The 21,664-nt window shown below is 42.8% G+C and overlaps 1 protein-coding gene across 1 annotated transcript; it reads left to right on the top strand.

Moving 5' to 3' along the window:
• Positions 1–1,892: 1,892 nt before the first annotated feature.
• Positions 1,893–21,309, top strand: PPM1G (protein phosphatase, Mg2+/Mn2+ dependent 1G). The gene is made up of 10 exons (XM_042982281.1): positions 1,893–2,152; positions 15,305–15,374; positions 15,888–15,973; positions 16,564–16,696; positions 17,346–17,761; positions 18,741–18,875; positions 19,222–19,456; positions 19,840–19,969; positions 20,267–20,369; positions 20,695–21,309. Exons 1-10 carry the CDS (start codon positions 2,033–2,035, stop codon positions 20,899–20,901), a joined length of 1,635 nt encoding a protein of 544 aa, XP_042838215.1. The 5' UTR covers positions 1,893–2,032; the 3' UTR covers positions 20,902–21,309.
• Positions 21,310–21,664: the final 355 nt, after the last annotated feature.

Below are 21,664 nucleotides of genomic sequence, written 5' to 3' on the forward strand. Positions count from 1 at the left end.
CCTCTTATCCTTAAAGCAATCTGAAAAAGTAGATATTGTATGTTTTCCTTGAAGAACTGAGCCTGAGAGAGAATAACAACTTGTGAAAAGACCACACAGGTTAATATATTTCAAAACTTATTTTTCCCCCCACAATGTCACATTCCATTCGTAGGGGGGGAAAAAGAGGCTGAGCAATTTCGTGTTCCTGTTACACTGCCTTGTACAGAGATCTCATTAGGTTCACTATGACCTATGGGCCTAGTTAACATCCTCTACCCTCATAGTCCAACTTCAATGTTTTCAATGTTTAGATATCTAGTTGTCCCCTTAAACTGAACCCACCATTTTCTCCCCAAACTAGCACCCACCCACCCATGCCACACCATTTTCTATTAATGGCTCCACCAATTTTTGTCATTCAGGGTCGAAACCTTGGTGTTATTCAACAAAAATATTGAACAAATACAAGAATTGTGCTAGGGATGCTGGGGTATACAACGGTTAGGTTTGATGGGGTTTCTGCCTTCATAAAGGCTTCAGGAAAGACAAATGGGGAACCCACGCTAGTATATGGATATTAGAGAAGATGTCTTGGAGGAGGATGAAGATGGGTGGGTGCAGAGGTGTGTTTCATAGGTAAAGGCATAGGAGGAGAAAGCATGGCTTTGGAGGAACACAAAGATGTACTACTGAGGCTTTGAGCAGTAGTGGAAATGGAGAGAAAGTGGGACAGATACGCTAGTTCAAGCATGAAGGGTCTGGTAAACTATGTTAAGGAATTTGGACTATCTGAAGAGCAGAAAGAAGCATAATTAGTTTTGTATTTTAAAAGAACCAATCTGCTCATAGTTTGGCCAATTTCCCCTTTCTCTTCCATCCTCTGAACCCAATCTATTAATAAATCCTGATTTCTTATTGTCTCATTTGTTCATCTCTATTACCACTGCCACCACCTTAGTTCCAGCCCTTCTCATCTCATCCTTAGATTAAAAGCCCTTTAACCAGTTAGTCTCCAGACTTTTCTTCCTCCAATCCACACTGCACACAAAGACTACACCAAAAGTCCTAAAATGCTATGCCAGAATAGCAGTAAAGCCCAAATCACCCATCTTGGCGCTTACGACCATCTCTACTCTATGTAACATTACTGCTTAAAACCCCTTTCCAAAGAGACCAGTCAGCTTCCTCAAAAATCCTCCCAAATGCAGTTTACATTCTTTTCTCACCCCTGCAATCTTGTAACATTATTCTCTTCTCCCCCGCATAATGCACTCCTGGGGCATCCTGAGGACGTCAAGCAACAGCTCGGTCTCCTCTCCTTCGGTTTCTTCTCACCCTGCAGAGACTGTGCCAAACATTTCTGCATTGTATTAACTCGAATGGTGTTACAAATCGAGGTTTTCATTGTCTTTTGTCACAAAAGACTCTCATAAGGCCGGGTCAGGTACTTCAAGCGCACAGAGCAAATGCTAGTAAACTTTAATTGAGCCCAATCCGGCGGGTTTGCGGAGTCTGAGCCCGCGATGGGGAGAGGGGGCTGACACACTGGAGGATGGATCCGGAGCGCCGGGTCCGACACAAAAGAGCTTCAGACAAACACGCGACAGGCCAGGGTAGGGCAGCGAAGGTGGGGCAGGGATAGCGGGAGACAGCAGGGGACAGCTCCGGGGGGCCAAACTCTGGCGAAACCGCGGGCGGCAGGCTGAGCCACCGTTGGTAGGCGTGACCGCGCCAGTCTCGCGGGAGCGGCCGTTGGGCGGGCCGTTGTCCCCGCGGGCGGGGCGAGTTGCTAAGGAAATGACTTCCCGCAGCGCCGCGCCGTGCCGCGCCGCGCCGGCCGGGCGGGGTCTGGAGCGGCGCCGTTTCCGCTTCCGCTCCGTCTCTGCTCCCGTCCCGTTACCGCCTCCTGGCCGGCCTCGCGCCTTTCACCGGCACCTTGTGTCGGCCGTACTGCCGGGCCCGCTCCTGCCACGCGTGCCCCCGGGGCTCCGGCGCCGGCACGGGTCGCGTCCCGCTCGCCTGCTCCTGAGGCCGCTGGCCAGCAGCCGCCATGGGTGCCTACCTCTCCCAACCCAACACGGTGAAGTGCTCTGGGGACGGGGTCGGCGCCTCGCGCCTGCCGCTGCCCTACGGTTTCTCCGCCATGCAAGGCTGGCGCGTCTCCATGGAGGTGAGGCGGGAGAGGCCCAGAGGCGGGCCGCTGCAGGGCGGGAACCTGACGGAGAAAGGGAGCGGGGGGATGGGGTCATCCCCAGGGAAGGGTCCTTATCGGGAGCGTGCAGCTTTGGCTGCGGCGGCAGTTTGACGGGCGGCAGCGAGAGTGGGCCCGGGGCCGAGAGGGAACTGCCGGTGCTTGGGGACCGTGTGCCGGTAGCCAGTTTGGCGGCGAGAGCTCGGCCATGTGGGGAGAGGCACCTTCCGCCCACTGACCGCCCTCTCCTCGTGCCTTCGCGCCATCCTCTTCTGCCAGCCCAGCCCTCCAGGCTCATAAACGGTGTGAGGTGTAGTGTGGGAGTTAAGATGAAAAGAGGGACGATTTATTCATTTACTTTTGCGAGGACGAAGAGAATAGACGGGAATGACTACTCCCCCCCGCCTTAAATATGTGATGTGAGAGGCCTTTTTAGACGGGGAGTTTGACAGTGAAAGGAAGCCTAGGCAAGTAGTCTGTTTGAAATTCTCAACACCTAGTTACTTGGCTCTGGGCACCGAATGTTAATTTCAGAAGCTCGCCCTGACCCCTAAGAATTGTCACTCGTTTGTATTCTCTTCAGGGCCTTTTACGACCTTTGGAAAACTTGAGTTTTGTCATTCGGTATCATTACTTTTTTATTATGCTTGATATTTTTTTCCTCGGGATTTTTCTGAAACTTACTCTGTAATTGTCATTTGCCTGTGCTGATTGTAGTTTATAGTTTCCTTGATTTGTAATCATTTCATCATAATCTATAAAGAACTTTAACCTGTAAAGAACTGACTTTTCTTTTCTAGAAAATTTCTTCTGGATAAAAGGGAAAGGTGGAAAATTTCTGGATAAAAAGGAGTAATACTGGGCAAAATGGATGTGACACTACAAGGAGAACAGGAAAAACCATGGTAGAAAGGAAAGGTAGAAAGACATGTGTAAGACATGTCTTTGTGAAGAGTGTTGTGAGAGCTAGGCAGAAGGGCCAGGGAAATGCTCTAATTATTTCTGGGATTAAGGGTTTATCCACTTACTAGGTGGGCTTCAGTTTAACAGCCTAATAGTGTCTCCCTCGGGAATTTCTTCAAATCCCTCGCTCCTCCCTGTGGTTAGCTCTGGAATGACAGTATAAACTTAAATGGTTTGTTCTCAGACTCCACTTTCATACCCACAGCAGACTTTAAACAATTCTGTCAGTAGCTATAACATTTCAAGAAGGAAGGGGGTCCTATGGTTCAGCTCATCGAATTTGGCTCCCGCATTTTACAGCTCAGAAATTGAGGCCCAGAAAAGTTAGGACATTTATTTCTTGGTGGAAAGAATCTGGGATGAAACTGTTCAAGACACTTACTGGACACTGTTATCGTCTGTGTCAACCTGAAGCATAGCGTTCATATTCCAGTGTGGTGCTCAGCATTGAGCTTACTGGGTCCTTGGTAAATGTAATTGTCTGAGTGTTAGAAATATTTGGATATAGCTTCAAAAGGAAAACCTTAATGTAAGGTTGGGGTTTGGGTCAGTTGCTAGTCTGGAGGTCCCATTTCTATGGCATTTTCTGTTAATATTGTAAGATTTGAGGTGACTTTCTTATGTTACAGTGAAAAGGCTTTTCTGGCAGGTTTCTCAGTCCTTGTTTTTCACTCTCTTCTCTGCTGCAGTTTTTCTGTTTTGGGGGTACCCTTCTTTCTAGTTTTCTTTACAAACTGAGTTGTTTGGATGTTTAGTTTTCAAAGTTGTTTGCTCAGTGGTTCTGTGCCGTTTGTTTCTCTGCAGGGTATTTCCCTTTATTTTTGGTTTCTCTTCTGGTAATTAGAAAAGGACTTTTTTCATCACCAGCTGTTTGGTTTGTAGAGATCTTGTTAGACTATTCCTTAGATCCTAGTCTTCCTGAGAGGTAACCAGTTCGGGTTTTAAAATCTTCCTATTAAGCTATTTCTGAATTTACCTTTGAATGGTTAAATATACTTAACTAGACCCTCTTGAAGCCCTGCGTGGGGCTATATCAAGTAGTTTTCTGCTACATCAGTAGTTTTCCTTCTGACTTTGATTCCTTTCTGTCCAAAGTATAACATAGTTTCTTTGCTATGGCAAGAAAATAACTATGACTTGTAGCCTCTTAGTGAATCTTATCTTTTCAGAAAGTGTACACACCTGTTCCTCTTAAGCTTTAGGACTCAATTCCACCAGTTTATTAAGTATGTTGACCTTAATTGCTTGGTCCTAATGATTCCTTTGAGGTAAGTTTTTCATGCCATACACATTACAAGAGGTTGCTCAAATCCTGATTGATGAATAGATTCAGTCTTAGTACTATTTTACCCCTTCTCTTGAGGCAAGGATGGCAACTATCAATAGCTGGCATTTTATACTTTCTGCCTCTCTCCAGCCCCTCTTGCTGTGGAACCAGGGTGTTTTGAGGAGGGGTAAACAAAATACCACAGTTGATGTTCCCTTCCCTTCTTCCTTCTCCATGGTTTGGAGGGATCCTCAAGCTGGTTGAGGTATGTATTTTGGGGGTTAAAAGGTAGGTTGTGGAAGGGTGCCTGAGAAATATATTTGGAAAGGCTCTGAGTTTTTGGTGGCTAATGAGAAATCAAATCTGAAAATAGTTTGAGTTGATGTAGTTTTAAGGGACATGGATACTTTTGGGTTGTGAGGTTCTCTGGAAGTGACAAAACTGCTTTCTATGGGGAGTTAAAATTTTTTCTTTTTAATTCTGTGAAATATATTTGCCTTCTTTAAAAGGCACTATCAATACCTAGGATACACTTTTGAGTAGACTAGCTGTTTATTGCCATATAGAAGCTGGCTTATTAGTGGTCATACAGGGGTCACCTAGAATTGAATGTAGAGCATGTTAAGCAGAAAATTCTTAAGATACCTACATGACAGTTTCAATAATTGTATTAATGGGGCAAAATATAAAATGGGATACCACAAGAATGCTGTGGGGTTCCACTTAAGAGAGGGTATCTGAGGCTGAATAACATGTATTGATTCTTAGATTAGTGCCTCATCTCTGTATCTTAAAGCACTTTTTATTTATTGAACCAGATTAGAATTCCTTTGTCTAGGATGCAGTTAAGCAACTTTTATAAAAGGGCATTTGATTAGCATGTCGTAACTATTCTTCACAATTCAGAGATAGTATGACATGAAATCAAATACATATCCACGCATATGGAGAAATTGTTTTCTACTATATGATTCCTTTATAAGTTCTTAAGCAACAGGAAGTTACAATCAGATTTTATTCCTCAAGATTTCAAGAATATTTTACATAAGTTATTTCTATCGCCCAATCACATAGCAGATGTTACTACTGCTTCACCCTGATCCTCTATTGGGTTATCATCTTGGAATTGTACTTTGAGAGGTAAGGTAAGGAACTGTGCTTTGAATTCGAGTGTGGAAGTTTAATAGATCTGGTCAGTAGTTCTTGCCATTGTGAGCTGTTATTAAAATTGTGCTGTCTGGAAGCATAAACCTTTAGAACTGAACTTGAAGCATCACTGATGTGTAATGACATGCTTTAAACGGAGTACTGATTTCAATGGAGTTTTTGGTTTCCCTTTAGATCCTGTTCAAAGATGCAGTCTATCAACTTTTAATCATATATAGTACTTGAAAATGTATATATGGGTGTCTGGGTGGCACAGTTGGTTAAGCATTCGACTTTGGCTTAGGTCATGATCTCACAGTGTGTGAGTTTGAGCCCCACATTGGGGCTCCACGCTGACAGTGTGGAGAATCCTGCTTGGGATTCTCTTTCCCTCTCTCTGCCCTTCCTCCACTTGCACACGCATGCTCTCTCAAAATAAATAAACTTTAAAAAATTATATGCAGATTTCTTTTTTAAGAATCTTATTGAGATGTAATTCACATGCCATATCCATTTAAAGTGTACATTTCAATGGTTAATATATTCAGAGTTGTACAACCATTACCACTGTCAATCTTAAAACAGTTTTATCACCCCAAGAAGAAACAATTTAACTATTACCAGTCACTCCGTATCTCCCTTCCTCTAATCCCTAGCAACCGCTAATTTACATGATATTCTATATATTTATCTATTTTTAACATTTCACATAAGTGGAATTATGCATATGTCTCCTTTTATGTCTGCCTTCTTTTACTAAACAATATTTCTAAGAGTCATCCATGTTGTATCATGAATCGGTACTTCATTCTTTTTACTGAATAATATTCCATTGTGTGGACATTTTGTTTATCCATTCATCAGTTGATGGATATTTGTATTTTCATATTTTGGCTATGATGAATAATGATGGTATGAACTTACATTTACAATTTTTTTTCCGTGGAAATAAGTTTTTATTTCTCTTGAATATATACTAGGAGTGGAATTGCTGCATCATACAGTAACTCCATGTTTAACATTTTGAGGAGATGCCTACCTAACTCTTTGGCAAAGTGGTTGCACCCTTTTACATTTTTACCAGCAATATAAGAAGGAGGGTGTCAATTTCTCTACATCCTCCCTACACTTGTTATCATCTTTTTTATTATAGCCATTTTAGTGGGTGTGAAATGGTATCTCATTGTGGTTGTTATTGTATTTCCCTCGTAGCTTATTATGTTTGAGCATCTTTTCTTGTCTTAATTGCCACTTATATATCTTTTGAGAAATGTTTATTCAGATCCTTTGTCTATTTTTATTGGGTTGTCTTTTTATTGAGATGTAAGAGTTCTTTATATATTTTGGATACAATTTCCTTATCAGATATGATTTGCAAATATTTTCTCCTATTCTGTGGGGTGCCTTTTTGCTTTCTTGTTAGTGTCCTTTGAAGCACGATAACTTTCAATTTTGATGAAGTCCAGTTTCTCTATTAAGAGTTTTATAATTTTAGCTCTTACATCCATTTTAGATTAATTTTTGTGAATGGTGTAAAGAAGAGGTCCAGTTTCATGCTTTTGCATATGGATATATGCTTGTCCCAGCATCATTTGTTAAAAAGGTCATTCTTTTGGGTGCCGGGGTGGTCCAGTCGGTTAAGTGGCCCACTTTGGCTCAGGTCATGATTCTATGGTTTGTGAGTTCAAGCCTTTGTTGGACTCAGCACAGAGCCTACTTCAGATTCTCTGTCTTTCCCTATCTGCCCCTGCCTGCTCCCCCCACTCTTCAAAAATAAATAAACATAAACTATTTTTTTAAAAAGTCATTCTTTTCCCTCATTAAATTATCTTGGCATCATTGTTAAGATCATTTGACTACAAATAATGGGAATTTATTTCTGGACTCTTAATTCTGTTTCATTGATCTACTTATCATTATGCCAGTACCACACTCTCTTGGTTACCATTGCTTTGTGTTAAGTTTTGAAGTTAGGAAAGTTAAGGAGTGTGAGTTTTCCAACTTTCTTCTTTTTATTGTTTCTTCTTTTCTGGGTCCCTTGTATTTCTGTATGAATTTAGGATCAGCTTGTCAATTTCCGTGCAAAAGGCACTTGGAATTTTGATTGGGCTCGTGCTGAATCTGTAGAATCAGTTGAGGAGTATTGCTACCTTTTACGATATTAAGTCTGTAGTTTTCTTGTAATGTCTGTGTGGCTTTGGTATCGGGATAACACTGGCCTTATAGAATGAGTTGGGAAGTGTTGCCTCCTTTTCTATACATTGGAAGAGTTTGTGAAGAGTTGGTATCATTCTTTTAAAAATAGCTGGTAGAATTTACCAGTGAAGCCATCTGAGACTGGCTTTTCTTTGTGGGAAGTTTGTGTGTGTGTGTGTGTGTGTGTGTGTGTGTGTGTGTGTGTGTTTGTGTGTGTTTAATTATTTTATGTTAAGTTGTGATAAAATAAACATAACAAAATTTATTATCTTAACCATTTAAAAATTGTACAGTTCAGTAGTGTTAAGTGTATTCACACTGTTGGGCAACCAGTCTCCAGAAGTGTTTTCATCTTGCAAAACTGAAACTCTATACCAGTTAAACAGCTCCCCATTCCCCTTGCCACCAGCTCCTGGCAACCATTCTACTTCCGGTTTCTATGAATTTGACTATCCTAGGTACCTCATAGAAAGACACATTTGTTATTTTGTGACTGGTTTGTTTCACTTAGCATAATGTCCTCAAGGTTCATCCATGTTATAGCATGTGTCAAAATGTCCTTCCTTTTTAAGGCCGAATAGTATCCATTGTAGGAGTATACCACATTTTCTTTATCCATTCATCTGTTGGTGGACACTTAGGTTGTTTCTACCTTTTAGCTGTTAGGGATAAAGCTGCTGTGAACATGGATATACAAACACATCTTCAAGATGCTGCTGCAAAATCCAAGACTAAGGTGTCTGCTGAGGACCCACTTTCAGGTTCATAGATAGCTGCCTTCTAGATGTATTTTCAAGGCAAGGGAGCTCTCTGGGGTCTCTTTATAAGGGCACTAATCTCATTCATGAGGGCTCCTCCTTCATGACCTAATTACCTCCCAAACACCCCACCTCCAGACAGCATCACATTGGGGATTACATTTCAACATAGGAATTGTAGGGAGACACAAAACATTCATTCTGTAGCACTGAAGTAATATATGCATATAATTTTAAAAGTCAGATAGTAATACATGACTTTTTAAAACCAAAAATGTAGTTCCCAACCACTTCAACCTTTTACTCTTAGTTTGTAAAGATTTAGATAAATTTATGCATCATAAATCTAAATGGCTGGTCATCCATGAAAACAGGAACTTTTGTGGATGTATTTATAACCTTAGGAGATTGACATCAGGCAGGATAACCAGGCTTTTATTCATACAGATCCATTGGTTGTCTAGAAGGTCAAAAGGTTCTGTGTGATACATGATTTAAGTAAGGCAAGGCCTAAGAGTCCTGACTCAGGTGACCTGTGTGTTCTGAGTCATCTCCTCCAGACTATCAGTGGTTATTGTTTTATGATACATCTCTGGGTTTAGAGTAGGAAATGAAGGAGGAGGCATCCATAAGGTATTTGTCCTGAGGCAACTGGGGACTCACTGTCAAAAACAGACATGGAAGTCGTATGATGTTGCAGAACCTACTTTTAGGCCCAAAAGCTGTAAAGACTTTTTATTTATTTATTTTTTTTAAACTATAAAAACATTTAAGACAATCTTTGCTTTGATGCTGGTTTACAATCTAGTTTGGGACCTAAGAGTCTCTTTTCCCCCATGGAATGCTGGATAATAATACAAGATAGTATATGCTGAGTTTAGAAAGAGGAATGATCAGAGTATTGGTGTGACTGAGAAAGATTTCTTAGAGCTGGTAAGACTAACTGGACCTTGCGGAGAGTTTATAAAATGGGACAGAAGGAAAGGAGGAAAGTGGAAGGAGAAGAAGAAGGATATTAGAAAGAGGAAAGACTGAGGCATGCTTGCTACCTTGCTAGGTTGGGGTGATCAGTTCAAGAGTGGAGTAGTTTCTTTTGGGGAATGGTATGAAAGGTAAGAGATTAGGTTATAGAGATGGGTAGGAATGATGATTGAGTGCCTTTAACTGCTTGTAAGTTATGTGGAATTAATCTGATATGCAGTAGAATCCATTGAAGCTTCTAGCAATAAAATATTGGGAAGTATAATCTGGTATCTGGATGTATGTAGGTTGGATTACAGGGGCAGAGAGTAGAGGCAGGAGAGAAGATAAAATGCTATTAAGAGTAAAGTAATTCATGAACAAAGTCATGAAGGAAAACTTAGTAGGACTTGGTGATGGATGGTGGAAGAGAGCCAGGAAGTCAAGGAGGTCTGGTATTAAGTGTTGCCTAGGAAAGATTCCATGAACAGAAATAAGACCTGTAGGGGAAGTTCTGAGTGTTTGAAGACTGCTGAGTTTCTGTTTATATATGTTAAGTTTGAAGTGGAGAAAGGCATCCTATAGAAAGAGGCAACTGGAACTTCACAGAACCCACGAGAACTTTCAAGAAAGCTGACACGGTTTTTACTATTTAATTATATACAATAGTTGGGAAAAATGAAGCCTGCAAAATAGCTATTTGGGTTGCTGTTACGGTTATTGCCTACTCTGTGTAGTAAGATCTTGAAGGAAAAGGTTTTGAGATCAGGAGTTTAAGCATGTAAATCTAAAATGATCATTTAAAAAAAATAAATACATAAATAAAAAAATAAGAAGAGAGATCATTTTAACCAGTTTCCAATAAATGGTTTAATGGATGCTTTGTTGAATTAAAAAAAAAGGTGGGGGGAGAAACACTGCTTTGGAGGCAGAAGTGAAGGAGAGGTTAGGTAAAGATGTAGAAAAATTTTGAGGTAGAATAGAGATGATGAAGTAGTTCTTGATATATGACCTTGATCTAAGTAAAGCAAGAGGTTAGCTCATCTGCTAAGAGTGAAAGAAGAACATTGGGAACTTGAACAGTGTGGGAAAGGTTTATGACTGGCTGCAGTTAATATATTTAAGTGTCAATGCAAAACACTAAAAAAATGCTGAATGATGGAAGTAGGTGCACAAACAACCAACATGATTTCATGACATTTTATGACTAGCAATACTTAGTGGCTCTGATTTCAGGTGTAAAGAAAGCAGTTGGTCGGGTTATACGAGGTTGGATGAGTTTTTCTAGATTGCTAAGAGACAGTGTTGAAATACTTGGCTCTGGCTCAGAAAGGGTCAGAGAGAAAGAAAAGCAAGGGTAGGTAAAGGTATGGAGGCAATGAACAGAGATGCAAAAGGGGAAACGAAAGTGCTTAGAGAAGGTAGTTCCAGGTGATAATATAGATCCAAAGACTCACCAGGCAGTAGAAGGGAAGGTAATGTGGAGTAGTTCTAGGAACTGACACCTCAAGGTATAAGGTGAATCTATGTTGGGCATCATCTATGGATGATTCCTTTATCATTGAAGAGAAAATGGAGGCACACCAAGAGATAACTGGCCAGTGATCATGTGGTATATTGTAGCGTGGCAATTCAGAAGACAGTTCATAGGTTCGTTTTACTGTCATAAGCATTCAAACTGGAATAATATGGCATATTGTACAAAAATTTTAAATGTAGAAAAGCAGAATAATTATTATTACCCAACTCTTACTCTCCATGCAGTTTTTTTTTTTTTTAAATGTTTTTCAACGTTTTTTGTTTTATTTTTGGGACAGAGAGAGACAGAGCATGAACGGGGGAGGGGCAGAGAGAGAGGGAGACACAGAATCGGAAACAGGCTCCAGGCTCCGAGCCATCAGCCCAGAGCCCGACGCGGGGCTCGAACTCACGGACCGCGAGATCGTGACCTGGCTGAAGTCGGACGCTTAACCGACTGCGCCACCCAGGCGCCCCTCCATGCAGTTTGATACATAATGTGGTCTTCCAGATTTCTAGCATATGTGGTTTTTTTCCTCTCTTTTTGTCACTTAGTATATTGTGGACTTATTTCTAAATTAACGCATATTTATTTCTAACGTTTATTTATTTTTGAGACAATGCAAGAGACAGAGTGCAAGCAGCAGAGGGGCAGACAGAGGGAGACACAGAATCCAAAGCGGGCTCCAGGCTTTGAGCTGTCAGCCCAGAGCCAGACCTGGGGCTCGAACTCACAAACCGTGAGATATGACCTGAGCCGAAGTCGGACGCTTAACCGACCGAGCCACTCAGGTGCCCCAACGCATATTTATTTCTAATAACTGCATGTATTCTTTTGGAAGGATGTACTACTTGTAATCTAATCTCTTCATGGATATTTCGATGTTTATAGTTGTTCTTTACTATAAATAATGCTGTAATGAACATTATTATACATATTCTTGTACCCTTGTCTTATTACTTCCATAAAATAAACTTTTAGAAGTCCAATTACTGTATCAAAGGGCATGCACATTTGAAATTTTGATACATATTACCAAATTGTGCTCCAGGAAGGCTGTACTATTTATATTCTTGCTGATCAGGATATGAGAATGTGTTTTTATTTAACTCTTTTTTTTTTTTTTTTTAATGTTTATTTTTGAGAGAGAGAGAGACAGAGACAGAGCGTGAGCAGGGGAGGGGCAGAGAGAGAGGGAGACACAGAATCCACAGCAAGCTCCAGGCTCTGAGCTGTCAGCACAGAGCCCGATGTGAGGCTTGAACTCACAGACTGTGAGATCGTGACCTGAGCTGAAGTCGGACGCTCAACCAGCTGAGCCACCCAGGCGCCCCTACTTCACTCTTATTACCACTGGTTATTATTAATCTTTTCCATTATTTTAATTTGCACAAAAGGATATTTCCTTGTTTTTAATGTTCGTTTCTTTGCTGTTGAGGTTAAGTATTTTTTCATATGTTCACTGAGATTAGATCTACTTCAATGCTTTTGTGAGAAGTAGATGAGGAAGTCAAAAAGGTAATTTGAATAGAGTTGTGGGTTCAAAAGAGATGGTGCAGCTTTGACTTAGAGTGGCATTGCGGGACAGAGAAAGACCGATTGATTGTCCTATTCCACTGGGAAGCAGTGGACAAAAAGACTGCTCTTCCCTCCCCTATCAAAAAAGTGGAATTAGTTGGACTAATTTCTCAAATTTCAGTGAAATATTGAGTCTCCTAAAAATATTTAATTTACTTTTGAAAAAGCTAAACATTCCCATGGCTCAGTCTTGCTCCCACCCCACAGTTAACCTGCTTTTCTTAGTTTTCTGTGTATCCGTATGGTATTACAGTGTGAGAAGACAAATATCTATTCCATGCTCCCTCTTCTTACACAAAAGCAGTTTACTAAATATAGCATTCTGTACTTGCTTTCCTTCTGCACTTTGTTTTCTTTATTTAACAAAATATCTTGGAGATCTTCCATGAGGTTTTTTTTTTGTTTTTTTTTGTTTTTTTTTTGTTTTTTTTTTTTAAGGAAAGCAATACTTGTGGAACTCCAGATTTCACTAAAACAATTTTAATTTAATGTTACCTAAATGTGTACAAACAGAACTGGGCATAACTTCCATGCCAACAAACCATACTACAAAATCATCAGAATTAAAGTCAACGTCAATATGACACAACTGTTTTGCCAAAACTAATTAGATACTCACAGCACGACTTAGGTAGTGACTGCTGAAGTATAGTTTCTTATGGCTTTAGCAAGCCTTTACACACTCATACCTTTGCCAATTCAGTTCTCCCACCACTTTTCTATAATCCAACCCAGTCCTCCTCCGTTCTGCCTTTTCTTTATTCCATAGCACCATCCTCTTTCTGTAAGTGTTCTATCATAATGCTATATGATTTACCTATTTATTGTGTTTATGTGTATTTCCCTCATGAGAATGTAAGGTTTTTTATGAAGTACAGATCTTCATTTTATTCACTGATATATTCCAAATACCCAGAACTGATCCTGGCACATAGCGGGATAGTCAGATATTTGGTGAAGAAATGAGTGAATGAACAAATGAAGTCTGAGAACCACTTGTGAAGGATGTTGGAGCAATAGATAGTCATATAGGTCAAAAGATGGAGAGAAGAAGTAGGTTCAGTAAGGTCTAACCCTGGCTTAGACAGAAGGGAGGCCAGTGTGGCTGGTGGTGGAGTGGTTGGGAGAGGGTGAAGATGATGTGTGGTTGGTAGTGCTCTCTGGATCCTGGGGATGAGACTCAGAGGCAGTTATTGACAACCTTAGATAGGCCATTGTGTGCCCTCCATGGCAGCCCGTTAGATTCTGGGACACTTTCTCCTGGAATCAATGAGAGGGAAATACAAAACAGCTATTTTTCCATTCTCTCATTTACTACCTTAAAATAGCTTTTATTTTTAGGGTGCCTGGGTGGCTCAGTCGGTTAAGTGTCCGACTCTTGATTTCGGCTCAGGTCATGATCTCACGGTTTGGGAGTTTGAGCTCCCGCATCGGGCTCTGTGCTGACAGCATAGAGCCTGCTTGGGATTCTCTCTCTGCCCCTCTCCTACGCATGCCCTCTCTCTCTCTCAAAATAAATAAACTTAAGAAAAATAGCTTTTATTTTCTAGGTTTGTATAACGAAGGCATAGTCTTATTTCAGGGACAACAGAAGAACCACTGCACTGATTTCCTAAGATTGATACAACTAGAAAAATTTAAATGCCAGAAAGAGGAGGAGAACCATTGACTTACACGGGGATAATCAATCAAAGTAAATAGCTGATTGCATTCTTTTTGTTTGTAGAAAGTACCTAAAAGAGAGGTGGGGTTGTTTTCCCAGATGGGGCAGAGTAAGCTGCAGCACATGCTCACCTAGGTTCAGTGGTCTTGGCTTGAACTATGGCACAGACTAGAATATTTGCTTGGGGTGGCAGAGTTTTGTGATTAGAATTTGATCAGTTCCAGCCTTCCAACCATGATGTTGTTGCAGCAGGGCCATTGCAGACTTCTCTTCAGGTGTACTATGCCATCAGTGTTGAATGATATGTCATTTCCATCTGGGGGTAGGAGGTGGGAAGGCTGATCATATGGGGCATTGTAAATTTTAGTTAACAAAATCTAAGCACAGTATAGTTTTAAGAATATTATTTATTGGGAAGATTCTTTTGTAAATATATCCTCTGCCTAGCCTGAGGGCAACTTCATGAGTGAGTTAAACTTAGAAGAGGGAATAATTTATTTAGATGGTGCTTTGGGAAAGTGGCAGTATAAGTGTATATAGTTTTACAAATTTCTAGTGCTTTCTCTTAGGCTGTTTTAGGATTCTCCCAGAAACTTTTCAGACTGGTAATGCCCTCAGGTCTCTTTTTGCTATCTTCCCTAGAATTTTCTTCCTTGAAGTTCACTGATTCATAGAATGGGTCTGGAAGAGACTTTAAAGCCTTTATTCTGGTTCTTCCCATAGTTGCCGCAAACCAAAAGGGTCAGGTCTAGAGTTCCAACAGTCAAACATTCTGCCATCTGGACTCCGAGATCTCCTAGGCTGAGGCTGCTAGACTGCAGAGAAAGTGAACTGATTCATTTCTCTCCCTTCCTTTCCTCCCCTACTTCCCTCCCTTGCCTTGCTTCCTTTCTCCCTCCCCTGTATTTCTTTTCTTATTTTATCATCCCGTTTCCTTTCTTATTTCTAGGCCATGTAGTTCAGCCAGGGAAGGGTTAGTGAGATTAAGGTGTGAAGGAAATCCTCATGACCTGAGTGAGGTGGCAGAAGGAAGAACATCCTTTGATCTTGAGAAATGCTAATTATGCTCTCTTTTTCCTAGGATGCTCACAACTGTATTCCTGAGCTGGACAGTGAGACAGCAATGTTTTCTGTCTATGATGGACATGGAGGTAATGGTAGCAGATCATATTGGTGACATTCTTGAACCCTAGTTCTAGACTTTAGAGGGCAAGGACAGGTCCTTTGTTCTTTTCCTTTCCAAGGTTCTGGTTGTAAGATATCGTTTCCATTCCTAGTGCTGTTTTTCTCTATTCTGCCATTCTACCTTCCTAGCTGGATATTGTATTGGTTTATAATCTCACCAGACCTTGTTTTAATCTGAAAAGCCTCTTCCTATATTACAATTTATCTTTTTTCCACTGAGAATTAAGTATGCAGGTAAGAAAAGACAAAAGGTATATTAACATAGCCCTGAGAGAGTTGATGGTGAAATCCATTTTGTGGATCAGAACTTCCTAAACAGTTGTCTTTCAAATTGTATAAGTTAAAAGTGTAAGTTGTCTTTCAGTTGTATAAGGTATTCATTTCTTCAACCCTTGGGGTTCAGTCCAGTATGGCATGTAAATATTATATAACTTTATATGTGGGAAGCAGTGCTCTGGGTGACCTTACCTGTTTCCTAGGGGAGGAAGTTGCCTTGTACTGTGCCAAATATCTTCCTGATATCATCAAAGATCAGAAGGCCTACAAAGAAGGCAAGCTACAAAAGGTCTGTCTTATCGTAATGCTCCTTCTCTACTTCTGTAGTCTCTCCCTTATTTTCCAGTCCTGTGGTTTTTCCTTTCTTGTTGCCGGTAAGCTGCTGCTTACTGCATTTCTTTCTTTTTTTTTTTTTTTTTTTTTTTTTTTTAACGTTTATTTATTTTTGAGACAGAGAGGGACAGAGCGTGAATGGGGGAGGGTCAGAGAGAGGGAGACACAGAATCTGAAACAGGCTCCAGACTCTGAGCTGTCAGCACAGAGTCTGACGCGGGGCTCGAACTCACGGACCGCGAGATCATGACCTGAGCTGAAGTCGGCCGCCCAACCGACTGAGCCACCCAGGCACCCCTGCTTACTGCATTTCTTAAAGAATTCTATACCCCAAACAAGCTTATCCTCACTTGAGCCTTCTTAGAGTTGCCTCATTATTCCCAGGTCTCTGAACTGGTTTTTATTTATATGTGAGTGTCTCCTCATGTGGCAGATCACCGTGTAACTTGCATGCCATTTTTGTACCCAGATTGTATACAGGCAATTTATTTTGTACCTCCTGTACTTTTTCTGACACTTGCCTTATACTCTTTTGCTTATATCCAGGCATTAGAAGATGCCTTCTTGGCTATTGATGCCAAACTGACCACTGAGGAAGTCATAAAGGAGTTGGCACAGATTGCAGGGCGACCCACTGAGGATGAGGATGAAAAAGAAAAAGTAGCTGATGAAGATGATGGTGAGTGTTGCTGGCATCCCTTGTTTGAGAGGAAATCTGCATTTTAAAGAACTCTTCTTTAATATATATTATTTCAGTGTCAATTCTAAGAGAGGATGACTTCATACGGACTTGGGGAGTCCCCACATTAGAGAACCTTATGTTCTGCTACACTACATGAGGTTATGAAGGGAGAAAAAATTAACCTTTGTGCCTAGTGTCCATAGTTGTAAGCATTTTATATATATTTTGTCATTGTGGTAGGGTCTCTCTGGTTCCTGTTAATGTTTATGTGACCTCTTTTTTCTAGACAGGAGTTGTCATTAGCCTCAGCAGCCAGTCCTTAAGCCTGGGCTGTAGGCCTAAGACTAGCATCGTGGGCTTCCTGGGTCCTCAGCCATAATGAGCTTTCTACTTATCAATCAAAAATAAGAGGTGATAAGAGAACTATAGTAACTAGTGTTCCTTTGACTAAGAAGAGGGTGAAACTCAAAGACTAAAGGAAGTCTATGCAGGCAGACGTTATCTGAGAAGAAACCAAAGGGGTCTTCTGAGACCCCAGGGAGTGGGGAAGTTGGAACTCAGGCCTGTAAAGGCTGGGAGGCAGGAAAAAGGACTGGTCCTATGAAGAGTCTGGTGTGGGGGTACTGATTCAGCCTCTTCCCTGCAGTGGACAATGAGGAAGCTGCGCTGCTGCATGAAGAGGCTACCATGACTATTGAAGAGCTGCTCACGCGCTACGGGCAGAACTGTCACAAGGGTGCTCCCCACAGCAAATCTGGAGCTGGGACAGGCGAGGAACCAGGGTCCCAGGGCCTCAATGGGGAAGCCGGACCTGAGGACCCATCTAGGGAAACTTCTTCAGAGGAAAATGGCCCCACAGCCAAGGCCCACACAGGCCTTTCCTCCAACTCAGAACGTGGGACTGAGGCAGGCCAAGGTGGCGAACCTGGCACTCCCACTGGTGAGGCTGGGCCTTCCTGCTCTTCAGCCTCTGACAAGCTGCCTCGAATTGCTAAGTCCAAGTTCTTTGAGGACAGTGAGGATGAGTCAGATGAGGCAGAGGAGGAAGAGGAAGACAGTGAGGTAAGGGCCAGTGGGAGCAGACAGATACTGAATTTGCAGAAAAGGCCTGTTTGGTTACCATACATAGCTTTCAACTCCTTTCCTTCTCTCTGTCTGTCTCTCTCTCTCTCTCTCTCTCTCTCTCTCTCTCTCTCTCTCTCTTTAAGTAATTGCTACACCCACCGTGGGGCTTAAACTCACAACCCCAAGATCAAGAGTTGCATGCTCTACTAAGCTTGGTGCCCACCATCTTCTCTTATTTTTACAGCAATCCCCAAGGCCTATATTCCAGGCTTTTCTTGAATTCATTATCTCCACCAACATAGGAACCATTAGCCCTCTAACCTCTTCCTTTTTCGATACTATAACATACAGATCTAGTTCTAGCCTTTCAGAGTCTGTCTTTTATTATTATTATTATTATTTTTTTTTTTTAATGTTTATTTTTGAGAGAGAGAGGGAGAGACAGACATAGTGTGAGCAGGGGAAGGGTGGAGAGAGAGGGAGATGCAGAATCTGAAGCAGGCTCTAGGCTCTGAGCTGTCAGCACAGAGCCCAGTGCAGGGCTCAAACTCACAAACCATGAGATCATGACCTGAGCTGAAGTCGGATGCTTAACCGACTGAGCCACCCCAGGCGCCCCAGAGTCTGTCTCCAAGAGAGAACAGGAAGGTAGGGATTGTTACTTTAGATATTTGGATATTTCCTTCTCTGAGCCACTTATTTTCTGGCCATGTTGCCTGAAAGGTACTTTTGGCTGAGAGCCCTGGCCTTTTGCAGGACTTACTATTCGTGACTTCCGAACCCAGTTTAGGATATCAGTCATACCCATCTGGCCCTCTCCCCTCCCCTGGATTTTTCTATCATGATCATATAGTTGCATCTTTCATTGTTCTCAGAATCCGTGTTCAGGCCAGGCTCTTGGTTCTGAGTACAAGTTGGGGGGAGGGGGGCAGGGGGTCATCCCAGTCTCAGCAGCCTGGGATCATCCCTCTGGCAGGAATGCAGTGAGGAAGAGGATGGCTACAGCAGTGAAGAAGCAGAGAATGAGGAAGATGAGGATGACACTGAGGAGGCTGAAGAAGACGAGGAAGAAGAGGAGATGATGGTGCCTGGCATGGAAGGCAAAGAGGAGGTGTGTAGGGAAGGGGAGCAATGAGTCTGGAAAAGCCAAGAGGCAAATGTAATTCCCCTGATTGTCATTTGGTGACAGGGGATCTCCTTGCTGCCTTAGTACTGAAGTCCTGGTGATGCAGGGATTTATGCTACAAGTGGAACTAGGTCTTCAGGGTAAAATTAGCTCAGAAAAGAAAGAGAGCATGCTCTGGTCTTTGGAAAGATTACGTTCATGCCTCTCCTGTTTGTTAAAGCTTTCTTGGTGGTCCCAGTGAAGAGAAGAAAGCATAAGTGAATGGTTGGGGAGCACCAATGAGGAGCTTGTGTCCAGAAGCTCCCATGATGCTTCCTTTCTTCCTCTTAAGCCTGGCTCTGACAGCGGCACAACAGCGGTGGTGGCCCTGATACGAGGGAAGCAGTTGATTGTAGCCAATGCGGGAGACTCTCGTTGTGTGGTGTCTGAGGCTGGCAAAGCTTTAGACATGTCCTATGACCACAAACCAGAGGATGAAGTGGAGCTAGCACGCATCAAGAATGCTGGTGGCAAGGTCACCATGGATGGGCGAGTCAACGGGGGCCTCAACCTCTCCAGAGCCATTGGTAAGGGCCAGGAAAGCATGGGAAAGACTTCTGGGGTCTTACTCTCTCTTTCAGACTACCTAGTAGCAAACTTTAATCTTAATAGGCCCATGTACCTTGCCAAGTACTTTGGTATCTATTATTATCTCTGTCCTTAAAACATCTCCATGAGATAGGTAAGATAGCTGTCATTTTTGGATGATGAAAAAGGTGAGTGACCTACCTAAGGTTTAGCAACCTGAAAATAGGGCTGCAACTAGAAAAACTGGAACACAGTTTTTCATTCACTTAGATTATGGAACTTTGCCAAGAAGGGAAATGAATGGCAAGGCTTGACCAGCCCTAAGCACAGGTCTGTGGGGAGTGCCTAAACTACTCATCAACCAGCCGTTCCTTTACTTCAGGAGACCACTTCTACAAGAGAAATAAGAACTTGCCACCTGAGGAACAGATGATTTCAGCCCTTCCTGACATCAAGGTGCTGACTCTCACTGACGACCACGAATTCATGGTCATTGCCTGTGATGGCATATGGTGAGCACCAGCGGAATGCCCTAAAATTCCCTCTTTTATGCAGCATTACTTCTCTTACAGGTCTCTGAGCTGGTTTGGTTTTATCATCCCTCTAATGGCTGCATTCAGCACCTTTTCTCAAGCTGCTCTAGAATTAGAGCCTAGGCAGACACCTTGGTGTCAAAACCCCCAAGCCTAAGGCAGAGCTAAGGATATCTTTGTAGGTATTTGCATTGGCCCTGGGGGGCTATCACCTCTCTCTACACTCCTCTATTCTGCTTTGTTGGGACTAAAGAAGAGTATTGTTTTTGACCCCAGGAATGTGATGAGCAGCCAGGAAGTTATAGACTTTATTCAATCAAAGATCAGTCAGCGTGATGAAAATGGGGAGCTTCGGTTATTGTCATCCATTGTGGAAGAGGTGAGTCCCAGGGTGGAGGAGAAGAGGGTGTCTGGTCTGCATAGCCAAGGTTTTGTCTTTGGACCAGAGCTAAGACCAGAGCTGGTAATTAAGTATCCTTAATTACCGACTGATGCCAAACTCTGACTAGAAAGTTCCACCTTCCTTCATTTTCCTAACATATCCTCATGCCTCTTACGCTAGCAAGTGGCCTGTTTTGGGACATCCGTTGCCTGTTCCCCTCCTTCTGCCACCCTGTCTCAGCACAGTCAGCCCTCTTGTGGGGGCTTAGGTTCCTAGGAGGGTATTCAAACCCTGAAGCTGAGCTGCCCTGTCCCTTTTGTAGCTGCTGGATCAGTGCCTGGCACCAGATACTTCTGGGGACGGTACAGGGTGTGACAACATGACCTGCATCATCATTTGCTTCAAGCCCCGAAACACAGCAGAGCTTCAGCCAGAGAGTGGCAAGCGGAAACTGGAGGAGGTGCTCTCTTCTGAGGGGGCTGAAGAAAATGGCAACAGTGACAATAAGAAGAAAGCCAAGCGGGACTAACGGTTGTCCAGACCCCTGCCCACCTAGACTGTTTTCTGAGCCCTCTGGACCTGAGACTGAGTTTTGTCTTTTTCCTTTAGCCTTAGCAGTGGTTATGAGGTGTGCAGGGGGAGCTGGGTGGCTTTACTCAGCCCATTCCAAAGAGGGCTCTCCCTCCACACAGCAGCCTGGGAGCCTCTGCTGTCTTCCCTGGCCTTCTCCTTGCTCCTTGGGGCTCATCACCGGTTCTGTGCCTGTGCTCTGTTGTGTTGGAGGGAAGACTGGCAGTTCTGGTTTTTACTCTGTGAACTTTATTTAAGGACATTCTTTTTTATTGGCGGCTTCATGGCCCCCAGCCGCTTGCACCCGCTCTCTGTTGTACACTTTCAATCAACACTTTTTCAGACTAAAGGCCAAAACCTAATTGTGCCCGTGGTGTCCTTTTTTCAATACTGCTGTTCTGTCCGGCCCACCCAGAGTTCCCCGGGTGAGCCCCAGACTCGACCTCATTGATGGCTCTACCAAGCCCCTCTGCGTATTCGTGTGCGTGCCTGTATGTGCGCGCGCCCTCCACAGTGCATGTGCCCCACGTCCGTGTGTGTGTGTGTGTGTGTGTGTGTGTGTGTGTGTGTGTGTCCGTTCGTCCGTCCGTCCCAAGAATATGGGGCAGAGGGGGCCCAGGTATTGCAACTCCCTGAGCTGCTGGCAGGCTGGCGTAGCGTCATGGCTCATCCTCACCCCCTCCTGGTGTCAGGAATAGTTTACTAGCTACTGCAGGGGGTGG

The sequence above is a fragment of the Panthera tigris genome, chromosome A3 (genome assembly GCF_018350195.1).
Source record: "Panthera tigris isolate Pti1 chromosome A3, P.tigris_Pti1_mat1.1, whole genome shotgun sequence".
NCBI lineage: Eukaryota > Metazoa > Chordata > Mammalia > Carnivora > Felidae > Panthera > Panthera tigris.

Bases quoted from the DNA above. Each gene is read 5' to 3' on its own strand.
- PPM1G (XM_042982281.1), top strand. From the start codon at position 2,033: ATGGGTGCCTACCTCTCCCAACCCAACACGGTGAAGTGCTCTGGGGAC. The intron at 15,974-16,563 runs GTCTGTCTTATC...GCTTATATCCAG, and splicing joins AAGAAGGCAAGCTACAAAAG to GCATTAGAAGATGCCTTCTT. The intron at 17,762-18,740 runs GTAAGGGCCAGT...TCCCTCTGGCAG, and splicing joins AGGAAGAGGAAGACAGTGAG to GAATGCAGTGAGGAAGAGGA.